This window comes from Acipenser ruthenus, chromosome 12 (genome assembly GCF_902713425.1).
Source record: "Acipenser ruthenus chromosome 12, fAciRut3.2 maternal haplotype, whole genome shotgun sequence".
NCBI lineage: Eukaryota > Metazoa > Chordata > Actinopteri > Acipenseriformes > Acipenseridae > Acipenser > Acipenser ruthenus.
In genome coordinates this window covers 35,561,901-35,580,195 of record NC_081200.1, presented here as the reverse complement: position 1 = coordinate 35,580,195, position 18,295 = coordinate 35,561,901, and the positions used below count along the sequence as shown (strand labels likewise).

The following is an 18,295-nucleotide window of genomic DNA, read 5'->3' as shown; positions in this document are numbered from 1 at the left end:
TGCTTAATATACTACCCAAGGCATAGCCCGCCTACCTGAAATATGACAACATGGAAATTCATGTTCTTGTCACACAAGGTGGTTTTATTAGTTTGCCCAAGTAATTTGATTTAAAGCTTCGGAATTGCTGCCAACTGGTCGTTCATGACAACCCACTTCATTTTGGTCCATAAAAAGTAGATTTATGTGTGGCCTTTAAACATGAGTATGGTCATTAGTTTTTGGAGTGGGTGGCTGATTGTATATATTTTTTTTTTTTGTAACTTGTACTGTTTGGAACAGCCGTCTTCTATGGTTGCATATCTCTAGCAAGGCATGACAATAAAACAATTGTGTGCTGAAACCCAACCACATGTCTCAGTGTTATTTTGTAACTCAAAATGTCATCACTACCCAAATAATGTACTGCAATGAGAGAAATCAATTTGAAAAAAAGTGGATTAAGTCTGCCTCTTGATATTCACTTGCTTTTATTCTCTGTTTTACACAGAGCAGCTCAGAAAGCATGTATATCTAAGGCAATGTTCATGTGACCACTAATAAACCAGACAGAATTACAGCAACCAAGCACTTTATGTAGGGTTGTTGGCGTGTATGTTGTGTCAGTTTGACTTGCCTATATACTAGACACTCCAATATGCCATTAAGAATAGACTCAAAGCTAATGATTGTATTTAAATAACTCTGGATGCAACCCAAGGCTTGGACAATGCCGGGTCACTAAACTGAGATTGGAAAGGTTTCAAGAACTTTAAAGGTGCCAATAAATATTTACTGTAGCAAGCAAATGAGGAGAGGAAGTGCAGACTCAGTAAAACTGAAGCTCTAAATGCTTCGAGCTCGAAATGCATTCCAGGACTCCTGTCATGCTAAACTATCCGGGGGCATTTAGGACAATTGGCAGTGGCTTGGAACTACAGAGGCACTCCAGATAATTCACTCATTTGTTCAGTTTCTGTTCCATTTTCTGTCTTAGCAGTAGCAGTCACTCGATTGCAGCAAAGCAAACTCATGCTTAATCCATCCTAAATAGCTGCTAATAAAGTATAAAGTACACTGTATAACACATTTAAGGAGAATTTCTGCATATGATATACAGGTTATGAGTTTTACATACTGTTCAAAGGATGCAGTTTACTCTGATCACAGTGTTTCTTATATATTATGTAATGGTAATAGTGCAGGGTAGTATACAAGAGTTGGATGCTATTTGTAATATGACTTCTCAGTTATGCACAATATTCACAGGGTAAAATCTAATAGGTTTTGTGGCCTGGTTACATTCCACTTTAATTAGCAGAGACAAAGTAATTGGCATGCTAAATCCTATCAATCTCTGTAGTTTCTGTATCACCTATAATTCAGGCTTCTGATATTCTGTTTTAACCGATAAAAAACGATAAAACACCCCTGATACAAAGAACATCAAATCGGTGTATAGCCAATAAACACCAGAGAAACACTGGAAATGGTTACTCAATTCACGTTGACTTGACCCCTTCCCCCCCCATGAAAAAAATTAATGAAATCCCTAAAAAAAAAATCCAATGCAGTTGGGCAATGTCCCACCTTCTTGACTTGTATCTCACATTGACTCATTCTGAATACTTTAAACCCATCCCAACTACTGCAGCAAATTCCTACATTTCTATTGGAGGATTGTAACACACATGCGAGATTTAAAACAAAATGTTCTTGCTTGCGAGATTTAACGCTATATTACAGTACTATAGGTAGTATTTACACGCTTGTGGAATTTAAAACAGAATTGCAAATTGTGGCAAAATGTAAAAAAATGCCTAAACACACAAAAAAAACCCAGAAGAATGTGCCCGTGACCACAAGGATTTCGTTGTGGAAGACAACAAAGGAAAGAAGGTGCAATAGAAGTACTGTCGAGTTACTATACATAGTGTGACAGAAAAAAAACAAAGTAACCGAAAACAATTATTTCATACAGTATATATAAAGCGAAAGCCCTGAAAAAAAAACTATTTTCATATAACTCGAAAAATACTAAAAAGAAGCACCGAAAAAATTAAATGAATAAAAACAGAAGCCCTACCTATAATATTTTGTGTACACACTGTATATACATTGTATAAATTAAAATGTTTTAATTATGAATACTATGTTCTTTAATGCACAGACAGGAGTCTACTGTATTTGTACTTAAACTCCCTGCAGCAATTACTAGTTTCATGCTACCTGATTTCCCCCAGCTGCTGCTAGGTATATTTAAATGCAATATTGCAGCATAGCTTCAGATGTGCACATGTACATGTATTCATGAGAATAAGGCATGGACACAAATAACTTTCTTTAACCTAATTTGGCACCAGAAGGGTATTTTAAAATACAAATACACTGTTTCTTTCAGAGCTACAGATTTGAGACCTATGTAGCTAATGGCAGTGCGAAGCATTGCATGATTATTTTGTTAGCTATGATCACTTTAAAATAGGATTTTAAGAGATGTGTTTTACAGGAGCGCTAACCAAGGTTTTTCATACTGTTAAATATTGTACAGAGTAAAGTAGCTGCTTAAATTAGCAGTGTTTTTAATATTAACTAGCACAAACCAGAATGTAAAGTCTAACTTTGTGAAAATCTAAAAGATCCCCCAGTATGTTGATTATCCCAACAGTAATTCAAAATGCATAAAACATTTTGTTCTAACAGATTCTGAAATATGGATATTTAAATAATGCAATAAATATTTCACCCCAGGGGTAGATGTTACCAAGCTTCAATAAGCATAAGCATTCTTATGGGAGAGTGTGAAGCTTCATGAAAGTATTTTAAAATTCCAAACAACAGTGTGTGTAGATTGTGAGAATCCTCCACTTGAGGGTCAGGATTGAAAAGAGGGTTGATCTTGGGGATAAGGAAGACCACTCTGAAGAGAGAATGGTATAGAAATACACAGTGGAGGTGGAGTTGAGTGCAACAGTCACCTTCATCCCCCTAAGAGAAATATATGTATATACAGTCATAACAATTTGTACGGCTCACCTGTCTTTTCCAGTTTCTTCTTTGAACACCTTGTCACAGTAGTTCATGCGCTCTTCGGTTGTCACAAAGATCTTGGCTTGAGGGTAGTTTTCTATCACTTGTCTCAGCATGTTATACACAATCCCTTTGCCGTCCTGCCTCATGTTACGCAAGGGCCCCCAGATGATGTAGATGGTGTCGTTGGCTTGTCCAAAGAAGTACTGCTGCTTCTGCAGCAGCAGAGGAACGCTGGTGTGGGACACCACTCTGACCGTCGTCTTCCTACCCACGTCTTCCTCAAAGCCCTTTGTGGGAGCGTTGTTCATTCTTAGCACACAAGACGACTGGTCGATGGCTGATCCCGCTTCCCTGCCAAGCATCTGGCCCGAGCTGGAAACGATGCTGCAGAGATCGCAGTACAGCTTAAGAGGCTGAAAGACAGGGCCAGTGACAATTAACAACAGTTGTAAACCATGAATGAAAGGAAAGTGGGTAATTGATTCAGCCTTGGGAAATAAACTAACCAGTATTGAAGAACAAGAGTAAAGTGAAAATCTTTAAAGTGCAATTGTTATGGGGTCAATTGTATCAGCACTGTGTTCTAGATTGATACTGAGTGGTGAAGGTTCTCAGTCACTAATAATGTCCATCACTGGGGAAGCAAGCAGTTGTTTAACTGAAAAGTTTGTAAAGAAATAGGATGTCAGAGCCAGGCAGGGAATAATGGTTCTCATAACGTTCATTTCTTACCACAACAAAAAAAATTCTAATCCTACAAAAACACATCTAGTGAATGGCATTGTGCTGCATGGACGACTAATAGCATATTTACAGGCTTTTAACAAACAATAATGTAGATAAAGTAGATGACAAAATAGTTACATGAATTTATCGAGTACGAATTTCAAGTTTTAGGTGATAGATTTAAATAGCCCCCCTCAAGTCCAGACATACAGTCTCTACTGGACTGTTGGCATACACACCAGCTCCTATAAATCCCCTGAAGCAAACATTCTTCAAGTGCTAACGCATCTTAGCGGCAGTATAGAAATCCTTTAATCATGGGTTTATGAGACATTCACTCAATTTTAGTGACTTCTACCAAAATTAGCTTTCAGGCTCACAGCCTGTGACTGAAAATGAAGACTAAACATTTGAGCATTCTGTGGAAGTTATTCACATTCTATTGGTACAGCTTTTCTATTCAATGCATGAAACAGAATTATTTTCTTTCAGAAAGCTTTATTGGTATACATTGATTTCACAGTATATTATTTTTGTTCTGGCTATTATGTTTTTATGTTTCCAGCAACGTCAGAGTTAATTAATATGCAACAAAAACATAAACTTCATAGCATTTTATATACTTAAATACCTCCAAAAAAACCAAGCATAATAGCTGCAATCAAATCCACCTGCATTTCATATTTTCAATAGAGGACACACATTGTGGTGAAGGATTTTCTTTTACTTAGCAGAGCTTAACAGCTGGCAATTATTTAAGGCTCAGTATTAATCTATTGACTGCAGCAAAGTCTAAATGAATGACAGCTCTGCCTTGTATTTGTGTAATTCAAAACAATAACAAAGCCCTTCATGAGCTCTCTGTTGAGAAGACTCCCTTTAATATGTTCAGTGTCATTTATTCCTGATTCCAGTTGCATTTTTTTAAAAAGAAGGAACATGTTTAATAAAGCCCAAAGGGACCTGGCTTTTTATTCCTTAGTCTGGAAAATATACACCAGCTATAGTCCATGATAAGCTAATATCATTACTGATTGACTTGAGCTATCAATTCATTTACTCCAATATGCAAAGAAAAAAATATATATATATATATGCTGCTTTCAATAATGCTGTAAAACACACACACACACACACACATACACACACACACACACACACACACACACACACACACACACACACATATATATAAACTGACAGTTTATATGATAGGTAACAACAGGGTAAAAAGCATTGAAAAGTATATTAAAGCATTTTAAAATCATGACGAAAGGCACATACAGGCATGGTAAAAGAATAATAAAACCCATGGGTAACCATGCAAAGGTATATTCGTAGTATAAGTGTGAAAAAAGCTATAACATTTTATAAGTAACTTGAAATCTGCAACTGTTTAAGATTCTGAAAACAAGTAAAAAGGTCTAACTAAGCAAATTAGCTGAAAACAAGTACAAAGGTCTAATTAAGCAAATTCTTAGTTCAATTAAGGGTCTAGTTAAGTAACTGAGAGCTCAGTTGGAATAAAAACCGGAAGACAAGGGGGTCCCCAGGACCAGGGTTGGGAACCACTGCTCTGGTGCATGTTAGAAACTGTTTTGTACACTACAGTAAATAAGAGAAAGAGCTTGACAGAACTTAACAAGCCCCGTGCTGTAAACGTTAATAATACAACTACAACAGCAACAAGAACTATAGATTCCTCCCGAGCTAGGACTGCAGCTGGGCCACTTAGGCAGTCACAGCCACGGCTGAGCTTATCATAAACCCATATGTGAGGATTCAGTATAGCACAGAGAGATCTGAATTGGCATTTGGTAGAGATAGTGCTATCTAATGGGCATACAACCACTCTGACTTGAGTCTGATTCTGATTCAGCTTGAAAAAAGGAAAGCATCTGTCCGCAAACTCAACCAATGTAAACAGCAGAATGGTTTCCAGCCAACATAGATTACCAAGAATTGAGAGCTGGGTCCTTATCTGTGGGAAGCTGGGATATTTCTTTCATTGCGGTGTGTATTCTTTCATTTTCTATGAATAAATAAGTTAATCTTTCAGTTAATCAAACAGATAGTAAGCTGTCTCATATTGGACAGTGGACTAATGTAAAGTTGAGGTTTGTATTTGCCGATCCAGTGCTTATTTTGGAATAACATAGTAAAGCATCAAAGAATCATTCAAGTTTGACCACGGAAGCAGTCGCCTATCAGGAACTCTTTGAAAACAGTCTATTGAAACCACAATGTACGAGACTGATAGAAAAACACGACAGTGCACTATGCAGGGCCCGTGGCGACGACAAGACCCAAAGAAGGGTGACAAAACGATAGCCTGACAGATTGGTTCAAGGTAAAATCCCAGGATGACTCAAGGTAGTGTCCCAAGCCCTTATGACGATTGATTGCAAGAATGATCACTATAGACAGGAGGAAGGCAATTAAAAGATTACCCTACAGAAAATGTTTAACGGTTTGAAGCAAAATGGTGGTAGAATATCAATCAGGCTTTAAGTGCACATCAAGACAGCAAGATGTTGAGTCCCTGATAGAAAGTCAGGATGGGATAAATACCTGGAGGCAAGACTGAAAACAAGTGTGATAGCGTAATACCCAAACTGAAAATCCAAACAGGCACAGCTGTAAAGCTTAAACCATAGATAGAGAAGCAATCCCTTTAGCTGCAGATATATGTATGATCCTAACATAGTGCCTGTGTTTCATTGATCCAAAAGACTTCTGCTCTCTATCAATATGAAAAAGCTCTCACACCTTAGATGGGTTCACTGCTGTTATCTGTACTCTGATACTCTGTACTCGTTTGAAAATGAACGTCTGTAAAAGGTAAATGTATTAAATCCTCTTTGATAATGTATTTTTCTGAATGATTTAACCCTACATTCCCCAACATGCCTGTTAACTAAAAGCGTGTTCCACCTTAATGAAAACTGCAATACACTTTAAACCAACCTGCTTCGGGGCTCCCGAGTGGCGCATCCAGTAAAGGCGCTCCGCGCAGAGTGCAGGATGTGCCCTATAGCCTGGAGATCGCAGGTTCGAATCCAGGCTATGTCACAGCCGACCGTGACCAGGAGTTCCTAGGGGGCGGCGCACAATTGGCTGAGCGCTGCCGGGGCAGGGAGGGCTTAGGTCGGCAGGGGAATCCACGGCTCACCATGCATCAGCGACCCCTGTGGCCGATAAGGCGCCTGTGGTTCTGCAGTGGAGCCGCCAGATCTGTATTGTCCTCCGGCACTATAGGTCTGGTGGCATTGCTGTGGATCTGCAGTGCGAAAAATGACGGCTTGGAAGGAGCAGTGAGCAGTGAGCCGAGGATACAGATAATAATTGGGGAGAAAACCGGGGTAAAAAAATTGGCAATGACTAAATAAAAAAAAAAAAAAAAAAAACAACCTGCTGCAAGAACTGGATTACAACCAAAAAGAAAGCGTCACGGTTTCAAATGCCAATAAACGTCTCTTTATCCTTGCTTTTTTATTACGTCATTATTTTACTTTCAAATAATATGATTTTTAGTTAGATTACCGGGCATACAAAATATCATGTAATAACACGGTAATAACTAGGTAGCTACCAACATTTCCAGCTCTACCAACTACTGGTGGAATAAGTACGTAATTGCATGGAAATGGCCTGAGCCATTGTGTTACCATGCCAGCGCCTAGATCATTGGTAGTTACCCAGTTATAACAATGTAATTACTTGGCTAGTCATACCTTGAAATCTGAATGCTATGGATTACTAATAAATGACTACTACTTTTACTACTTAGTTCAACATACTTCAGTAATCAATACATAAATAAATGCATGTTACAAACAAATCATATAGTTCAACAGCAGCTTGGCATGAAATCACAAGCAGCGCTTTTAACCAAATTTAGATTAGCGTCTCTACAGATTCAAGGGAAAGTGATTTATTATCCAAGCACATTTCCGGAGCTGTTTTGTCCCTCTGCAGAGCATCAGGGCATAGGAAATCAAAACCAAGCATTCAATAACTTCCAAGACCCTGTTAGAAACTGTCTACAACAACTAGAATTCCTTAAGAAATCTGTACATACACTTGATGTCAATTTACAGAGATTATGTTTGATTGTTTTTGCTTGGTGGGCAAACAACTATGCTAAATGCTTGGAGATTTATGGGGCTAAAGCTGAGACTATCCCAGTAAAACGTGTCACTCAGTCCTGCATTCAGCTTTTTGTAATCATGTTGAAAATATATTAAAGCATATCTAAAATATAACCTTGTTTTTTGTTTAGCCATGTATTTCTTTCTGTTGCTTATAAGAAACACAGGTTTGTAGTCACATTATTACTGGCTGATTGGATGAATGCAAATTGTGCCACAATATACTGTAAATCTTATGTACGAGTGCGGGTCTTTTTACTCATTCATTATATCGAGTCACTAATTAGGGAAAAAACAATGATGTAAGTTCCTGAGTTACCTTCACAGTTCAATAGCATTGAATGACAGTCCCTATCAGAGGAACCCCCAAAGATATACTAATGCCTTCAATCTGCCAATCCATAGGGATAAGCTTAGGACAAGATCTCTGTGCATTTCTCCCGGGTATAACCCAATCATTTCTCTTGAAGTTCCAGCCAAGCCAATTTGTCATAACTTATTTCAAGATTATCTTTTGTTTTCCCTAACAGTTCCTAGCAATTTTTGAAACCTGAATTCCATAAGATTAATTTGCAAACTGCATTGTGGTGCATAGCTCATAACTCACCTTCAACTGAATAGCATCAGAGCTTCAGTATGTCCCCAGACGACGGTTTATTCAGATTAATGCAGAAATCAGTGAAGCAAAAGTACCAGCAAATATAGAAATGGGTCCCGAGAGACATTCCGACTGATATGAACCATACATTTCAAATCTGAATCCTGGAAAGCATACTGTATATAAAACATATTACTGGTACAAACCAGTGTGTGGTCCATTCCTCAGCAATACAGCCAACAGGTATTTCCTTCGATTCAGATGCACCATGTATTTCAACCTGACTACTCAATAGCAATCTTGCCTGTTTGTATGAGCTAGGGTAGTCTAAAATGATTGCTAATCAGGGCCTGTGAAACCAGTACAATGTGTGTCAGTCAAGGCTTCTATCTTGTTGAAACCATAATGGACATGAGAGACAATACAAAATATAAAGACCAATGAACTATGGGCCCTATTTACAGACTTGGTAACTCATGAGTCATTTGAATACTGCAGCATTTTAATAAAGTATTTATAATGTGTGTATAAATGGGGATATATGCGTTTCTGTGTGAGGTGTTCATCTTGCTTTTGTCAGCCACCACTTACATTATGTAGCTACATTCAAACCAACAACACAAAGGGTATTGCATTAGTTAAAATAAATAAATAAATAAATAAATAAATAAAACAAACAAACAATGGCTTAATAGCAGATCAACTAATGTCTGGAAATGGCTTTTCAGATCCCTCAAGAACCTGAATACAGTCCCTTAGGTTGTGAAAGTAAATATTATCAAATGAGTATATCTGTTAATGCTTTTCTTCATCATTCACCCTGGGTGGAAATTATTACCTACCCACGCTATAATTCAATATTCCTCCATCAGCAACTGTTAATATACCTCTGGCATGACCATTTGCACTTATCAAAGTTGTGGCTCAATCTCATTAGCTCAGTTTGCTTTCCATTACTCTTGCTCTATAACATAATAACATCCACCATGGTGATTTCTCTGGGCAAGGTCATTTCCAGTTAAAACAGAATTTCAAGCCAATTAATCATTGTTGTCTCCCTTGACTTGCCCTCACTGCTGTTTGATATTCAGCAGCAGTCAGAAATACTGTATGTCACTCTAGGGGTGACTTATTTAAACCTCCATAATGTATGAATACATTTGGGAGGGAAAAAATTATAATGCAAGAAATGTGCTAAACAGTGTTAAAGGTCAGGATGCTGTTCCTGGATTATTTACCTTGCATACTGAACATAAGCGACAGGAGCTCTGTAACCCAATTACACTTGTGCCTGAGCCTATTATGGATACAGTCCACTGAAGACAGAGCCTACCTTTAGAAGTAATGGAGTCTCTTAAAGTACAAAACAACTTGAAATGCTTGCATGTGTAAAAAATATGTAATTGAAAAGGCAAAGTGACAGTAGTGGAATTAAGAGTGACATGCAGGGCAGAGAAGTGACAATGGATGAACCACAGCACTGACAGGCAGGAGCCCCAGGGAGCAGGGTACTGAGGGAGGACAAAAATTAAGGTGAAGGAGAATTCGGGGGTCAACGTGGGCTGGATCAACAACAGCCTGAAAGAGATGAAAGGAAGTGCAACCACATATACTGAATTGCCCTGTTGTAACAGGGGGAAGTGTTACGTGCGTGGGTCGTCACTGAATAATAATGAGGCAGACACAGAGCATTGGGTGATGACACGCCGCACAGGCAGATTTTATTCAGCTCAAGTGCTGCCCCTAGGGTACCAACAATGGTAGCCCTAGTGTCAGAGTTAATACAGAAAATAAACCAAAACAAAGCTAAAAATAAAAGTTTGCCACACAAGGCGAGTGCTAGTCTCCCGCTCCAGGAACCTACTACACTACGAAAACCCTCTTTGGATCAACATCCCCTAAACTAACCTACTATGTTGCTTCCAAAGTCAGGCCTCCCAGCGACTCTGGGTTGGTGCGATGGTCCTGGAAGTGGCCGAGCCTTCCCAGGAACCGTCTCATAGTTGCAGGGTTCTGTAGTAGTGATCCTGCAGAGCGGTCGCTCTCCTCCTGAATGTAAACAAAGCGCCCCTTTGTGTAGCATGGTAGTGCAGTCTCCTTGACCTTTTGAGCTGGGCTCCGCCTCCCCGGGCACGCGCCCCAGCCAATCCGGACCTCCCAATCAGCTCATCGCAGCCATCCCGGGTACACCCCCCAGCCAATCCGGACATCCCAATCAGCTCATCGCAGGCTCCCCGGGCACACCCCCCAGCCAATCCGGACCTCCTGATCAGCTCATCGCAGCCTCCCCTGGCACACCCCCCAGCCAATCCGGACCTCCCGATCAGCTCATCGCCAGACAAGCCCATCTGCTCAATTGGTTGCCTAGCAACGCATCTCCTGTTCCGTGTCCCAGCTGCACACATTTGCGCAAGAACCAGCAACAAGGTTCTCCCTGTCACAGCTGTATAGAAAGAGAGAAACCTCCCCAGGCAAGGCACTATCCAGTAAACTCGCCCCAAGCTAAGAAGGCACAGACAGAATCATATTAAAATAAATCTGACAGGAGCGATCTCCCTCCAGCAGAGGAATAAATTTACATGCCTACATATTCCAGCAAGTGCTGTCAAACCAATGCTGATCACTGCTGGGATGTCTAACAGGCACTGGGACAGTCTTTGATACAGCATGATGTTGTCTGCTAGACAGGACTGGAGAAAAATAAATATTGCACATCAACAAATTCCCTGGTGTGCCCAGTTGACACAAAATGACTGATTATGGTTAAAGTGTCCCCACTGAAAACCTACGTGGGAATACCACGGTTTAAAATAAATACTACGGTCTTTTTTGGTTATTCCTGCAGTTCTATGAAAGAGCAGGTAAACTATTGTTCTTTTTCTCTTTTTAAATTATTGCAAATTTACCTTTTTTTCATAACATAGGGCTCTTAAAATGACATGCCTCATAAATGATTTATTTTCAGCCTTTTTATTCCAGTTGAAAAATTATTCCAAAAGGTTTTGTTTAATGGGCTATGTGAAAAATATAATCATGGGCATGATCACCAAAGTTTACCTTCTGAACGCTCTTTTGTGATATCTGTGCTGAAATAAAAGGTGTGTTGGCTAATCAGTCTCTGCTCTGACTTGACTGGCTTAGCATCACACACGCTTACTGCAGCAACATACTCCCCACAGGCTTAGCTGCTGGCTCCTAATCACCAGTCAATGCAAAAAAAAGAGGTGTTAATAAACTGCTATCCAATCGTGTTGATGAAGAAGGAAACAGGCACGTTTTAGGAATGTCCAGTAAGGATGCAATTGCAGGTTACTGTTCACAGGAGTTGAGCTTTAGAGACTTACCTCCTGCTTTGGCACGCTGACATATCCACTGTGAGATTTAAACCTGTGCTGCAAGCGGGAAAAGACCCATCGATTGCTGAAGGACTGTCCGAAATAAGGTTGAAGTAAAACGTAGGGCTTCTCAGTGTAGTGCACAGCAGCAACAAGCACAGACACGGCCACGATCAGACTCATGACGATGACAGATTTCCTCTGAAAGACAGGATACAACAGTGGAAGCGGATCAGAACAGCTCATCAATGAAACTGAGATTCACGAAGGGCAAATGACAGTACATGCTGGAGGCAATGACACTGAATGTGACCCCACTCGGATACTAGTGTTGTAAAAGGGGTTCCTTAACCTTTCAGCACTGTCTTCAGACAAGGGAGCACCTGTATCAAAATATCTTCTGTTTCTGGAGAAAATTTAAAATGAGTCAGTTTACAGCAGAAATGTGGCACTTAAAATAATTTTACCAGCAACACTTTTATTAACCCAAAATTGAGATTTCATATGTATTCATTGACTATTTTCCATTTCCTCAGTATTTGCCTATAATATTCTATAGCATATAGGCCTTAAATGCTCAAACTGTCTATCTCTTCAACAGAATTCGTAGGGTAATTAAAAAATCTAATATTTGTCATTTATTATAATACATACTGTACAGTTACAGCAAACTAACAGGGCATTCTAGATGTTATATTAGTAGTATAGTCAGACAACATGCTCCTATGTACAGTTTACTGATTTTCCCTCTAACAGGTGAGCATGAGGATTAAGCAGCAGAGAGATACTGGTTATCAATTTGAACACTTTACTTTATAGGTAAATGTTTCTGTGAAGCAAAGAAGCTCTGGTGGAACATGCTAAATGAGTGCAGCTGTGCCACATTAATCATGTTGTAAATCCTAACATGATTACTTTCACTGTAGTGAAGATTCTTGATTTTTATTGCTATTATCACAGTCTGAGAGATATCAATGTCTCGGAGTTCCTGTGAGAAGATAATTCCTGTTGCAGCAGTTGGTAATATTATCATACTTTGTATCAATGATTGCTCTAGTGAAAATGATAGATTTGCTGTTATATACTGTAGCTATGGCCACATGTTTTGCATCATCCAGAATTTTAGCATTGAGACATAAAAAAAAACTATATGAACATAATCTAACATGAAATAGTACAGTAGTTCATGTTAGATTTTAAAATGTCACATTTTTCAATTTCTGTCAGCTTTTCATTAAGTATATGGAAAACTACAAAGTGGGATGTAATTGAACATGTTAACGTAACAGCAGGCTTCATTCGACTTTACGAAGCAAAATTAGTTAATTCTATAAGGTGATGCAAAACTTTTGGCCACGTAGCTGTACAGTCATATGCTCATTTTGAACTTCAGTACAGTATATTCCTCATCAGACCTTAAAGACGTCAAGGGCAACTTTATAAGGATACAAATCACTGCTAATGATGTGTCTTATTTAGGTTCATTTTGAGCAGCCCCAGGGAGACATTAAATGACAATCCACCAGTTGAACAGGAAACATATCACTTTGCTCGCCTTTCCATATATAGCAGTCTAGTCATTGCAAATGCAGTGTAATTTAGAATTGCACAGATTATTAAACTGGGGAATTGCATAAACTCTGAATAGCTTAAGAAACAGAACAGTTACACTGCCACCTCAAGAGCAATAGAAGCAAGCCCATTTCACACTGTAACCAGCTATGTTTCCCCATATCCAAGACCTGGCTGTCACCTACAAACAAGCAGGAAACATATTAAAACACTGATGCACAATACACCCAAAAGCCCGGTCCTAAATACCTACATTTTAGATGACTGTCTTGAAACCGATGCTTTAATCCATCTCCAGAATCCCATTTACTAAAAGCTCCAATGCATCCCACTTTCATGGAGTGGATTTTTCTCTGTTATTTTCCTCTTCTTTGTGTCTGAAGCATGGTATCACATCGAGTTATGTTAGTTAGTTAGCAAAGATATTAGTGCACAGAAACGCCACCTCATCCTTTAAGATATTAGTGCACAGAAACGCCACCTCATCCTTTAAGATATTAGTGCACAGAAATGCCACCTCATCCTTTAAGATATTAGTGCACAGAAACGCCACCTCATCCTTTAAGATATTAGTGCACAGAAACGCCACCTCATCCTTTAAGATATTAGTGCACAGAAACGCCACCTCATCCTTTAAGATATTAGTGCACAGAAATGCCACCTCATCCTTTAAGATATTAGTGCACAGAAACGCCACCTCATCCTTTAAGATATTAGTGCACAGAAACGCCACCTCATCCTTTAAGATATTAGTGCACAGAAACGCCACCTCATCCTTTAAGATATTAGTGCACAGAAATGCCACCTCATCCTTTAAGATATTAGTGCACAGAAACGTCACCTCATCCTTTAAGATATTAGTGCACAGAAACGCCACCTCATCCTTTAAGCCAGCATGACTCTATGTGATCGCATTTCAAGGAATAGAAGAATTATTAACTGCTCATAAATCGTGTTTTGTGCAGTAAATCAGCTGCAATACGGACTATTCAATCTAAACTCCTTTTTAAATAAGTTTATATTGAAGCATCACTGGCTCAGAAATAGATTTGGGACCTTCTATAAATCATCTCAAATGACAAGATGCCCTTCAATTTCACTGCATGTGTCTTAGATATGAACCATGTGCCTGGTTGAAGAATAGGCTTCCGCACACCCTTATTGTTTGTGCTAGCACACATACACATATATATATATATATATATATATGTGTGTGTGTGTGTGTGTGTGTGTTACCTTGTGCTTGCACATGCTTGAAATTTAATAAGTTTACCTGTGTATAAATGGCTGTTTTTTGTATTTAAAAAAAACAGCAAATATTTTACCATTAATAAACTGCAGAGACAGAAAATAGAGCTCTCTGTGCTACATGCATTTCAGTGTTGGCAGTACAACACTAAACTCCTTTTACAATAAGATTTCAGCAAGACAAAATGAGACTAGCCAACTGCTGGAGCTTAGAGAACCGTGACTAAATGCCAGCAGCCGGCACACAATGTGAATGGGATGTTACCACCTGTAACAAGAAGACCAGTGACCAAGTGCTGCCATTGTCAGCATTTATATAACCAGCTGATTGCCACCATGGGGTTCCAGTTCACTTGCACTAGAGCATCCAGTTGTGTTATTGGAGGTTGTGTGATGTCTAAGTGTGCTAGCTAAAATAGGGAACAAGGGTATGATTTAACATACATATGTTTTGCCATGAATGTATTCTGTGATGCCCAGCTTAGGATGGGGTTAGGAAAACACATCTGTGTGAGTGTGTGTGTACTGTATGTGTTTGCACCCCTTGCTTTCATCTTTAAATGGGAGATCTACAGAATGTCCTGCTCCATCAGTATCCTCCCCATAACACTCAACCACTCCATCAACAGTGCCTCTGCACTGCCAACACTTGATGACCTGAGACCGCATTATCCACTGGCCTCAACATTATTCGCCTGTTTAAACTCTACAGCAGCTACAAAAACACAGTTTCAGGGTTTTTTTTCAGATTCATTAATACAATGATTTTATTCTTAGAAATGTTGCCTTTATCTTTGCACTCAAAACAGGGTCCACGGTCTCTGCTGTATTGTAAAATGTCAAAGCTAATGGCAGCTACTCCAGGAGAAAATGTTGATATGGTGGAAGATCCCAGGTCTGCTAAAGATTTAATTTAATCAGAAAGAAGTTGTTTTTTTTTTAGCAGTGTCTTTGCCCTTTTGCTTCAATACATTTTTTGCCATTGGGTATAATCTAACACAACCCTACAAAGTGTCCTACTACACTACAACACAAAATTATTTAAATCAATCGGCATTATAAACTTGTGGCAATGGCTCATACAAATTATTTTCATAAATCTCTTGAACAACAGAAGAAAGGAAATTGCATTTGCATTGCAAAAACATTACAATCACACAGCCTTTCCGGCAAACCCATTTCTACTGCCATGGTCTGCTGCTCACTGAAAAAAATACAATTTAAATTAACCGGGATTCAGAAATATTTACCAAATAGCTTCACTGCTCATCCTGCAAAATTTCATATCCACATTTACTCCCATGAGAAATGAGTACTTCTTCCACAACACACAAGGAACTGCAAAGTTATCATCTATGACAGAGTGGATTACATTCTTTGTTTAATATGCTCTCAGTGAAATTAGAACTGCATTCCCACAAGAGATGCCCATCCACAATGCAAGCAGCCTCTCCGTCATTGCGACTCTTTCATATTTGATGTGACTGAATACCATCAGGATGTTGCTGAGCAATGAGAGAATCGTTATCTAAATTACAATAAACTCATGTATGTATTCCAAGCCAATCACAAAGAAGGATATATGTGTGTTATTCTGCAAAAAAACACAGGGAATAAACACCAAACAAATAAAAACCAATAAAATTAAAACCCCTGAATAGCAGCTAAAATCTGCCTAGCATTCACAGAATGTTAAGCAGGAAGACATTGACAGGATAAAAAAGATCTAATTGGATATAAAGGGCCATATAAACGTTTGCCACATTGAACTTGCAGCTCCACGATCCTTATTCACCATAATAACTCTTCACCTCTTAACATCTGGCATTGTGTATTTCTGATACCACCAGTATGCTGCCCTCCGTCAGAAAAATCACAGCAACCGCTGTCAAACAAATTGCCATTATTGCACAAAACTGGGTATCAGGGGGGAATATTGTGCAAAGCAAAGGGCTGAGGTGTTTCTGCTTAGAACAAATGCAAAAAAAAAAAATCAACAAAACAAAAACTGTATGAATTGTAACCTTTCTATTTGTGTCTCCCATTGCTCAGCTTACTTCTTACAATCAATTTTTTTTTTCACCTCGACTGTTTTTCTAGCTATTCAGAATATATATGTTGAACATTAAACAGAAATCCGATTAAAGCAGAATTCCGACTGAATGGCACCGATGCCCTGCGGAGTAACCAGTAGGTGAAATGTGTGCATAAAGTATAAAGCTGGAATGGCAATTTTCCAATTCATTCGTTGAAATTGCTTCCCACTGACAGACTATGAAGGATGTCCTACTTGGAGCTCATATGGTTTAGAATTCTAATGACAAGACCATGAGCACTCAGTCGTATTCTTTTATAATTCCTTTAAAGAATATCAAAGACTTTTTGGTTTCTGGTTTTGCAGTAGAGCAATGTTCACCACAATGTATTTTGATGAAACCAAGAAATAACGTAGGTGCAAGAAGGAGAATTTTAAGGGATGCAAAATATATTTTCTTCTGACGCATAACTCTGACGCATGACCCATTTAGTTTAGATTTTATGGTTGAAAGTATGTGTAAATAAAGGTTGGCTGTCCTAAAGAGTGAGATTCACAGCCCCAAAGAGTGAGATTCAAGGCCAAAAGAGTGAGACTTTCCAGGTGGTGTGTAGGCCATTGTTTAAAACAGGGACTCTCATCTTTGGTCCTTGGTGACATCCAAATTTTTAATCCAACCAGCACTTAATAGTTTGTTTTAAAATGTACACTGCTTAATATTGCATATGAAAAACTTCAATCATCTAAATTAATTAATATTTAACCCTCAGTAATACTGTAATATGGTACAGTTTGCAGGCACATGCTATGTAAAAACAGAATTTGATTTATATTTTCCCAGGACAACTGGCAGCTTTAACATAAATAATATACATAATAAGACACTTGTGTACTTACTGTTCATAAGCCACTTCTCTCATGCGATTTTTAAGAACATATTCTGTAGTAGAAAGGTATAATCCTGATGCAGCTGTATTTTCTTTATGATGCAATAGCAATATTGCGATCTTGGCAAAACTGAACATGCAAAATTGTTTTGTTGAGCACTGGGACAAACAGGCAACTTCAATTAAAATGTATTTTCTATTCACATCACATTTACAGTTTAGAAACTACCATGCAAATGAAACCACTGCATTAATGAGGTGTGGAATAAGTAAAAACACACATTATTATACTTTCTTCAAATTAATGTTCAAACTATTTTCTTGTAGGGATCAGTTGTTTGCACAAAATCTCACCAGGAGTGTATGCTTTGTAGTCCGACCTAGAATTTATACACATGTGCAATTGTTTTTGTTTTTCTATAAGTTAGAGATTTACTTTTAAAGTTTGCCATCCAACATCACAGTTAGCGAAAGCATCAAGTACAGTAAACATTCACAGCATTTGGTGCTGATACGATCACTGATAGGTTGAAAACATGAACACCCACCCCTGCACAGTATTGCTTCGTGCCAATTGGTTGAAACACTAAATGTCAGCACCCGCACTGCAATACAATTGGCATGTAGCTGCTTTCCAAGCTCTAAGCCCCGTGCCTGAGGCCCCGGATCTGTATTGTTGTCTCTTGCAGCGCCTGAGTAAAAATATTTTATATATATATATACACTGTACT

General features: G+C 38.7%; 1 protein-coding gene across 2 annotated transcripts in view; it reads right to left on the bottom strand.

Moving 5' to 3' along the window:
- The window catches only part of LOC117416846 (alpha-N-acetylgalactosaminide alpha-2,6-sialyltransferase 3-like), a 60,150-nt gene that overhangs the window by 24,985 nt on the left and 16,870 nt on the right, over positions 1–18,295 (bottom strand). Inside the window, exons 2-3 of one of the 2 annotated variants that reach the window (XM_034028267.3) lie at positions 11,832–12,023; positions 3,016–3,425 (exon numbers count right to left, since the gene is read on the bottom strand). In XM_034028267.3, the coding sequence (XP_033884158.1) occupies positions 3,016–3,425; positions 11,832–12,023 (602 nt within the window). The remainder of the gene's footprint in view (positions 1–3,015; positions 3,426–11,831; positions 12,024–18,295) is intronic. The other variant, XM_059034960.1, reaches the window with a different exon arrangement.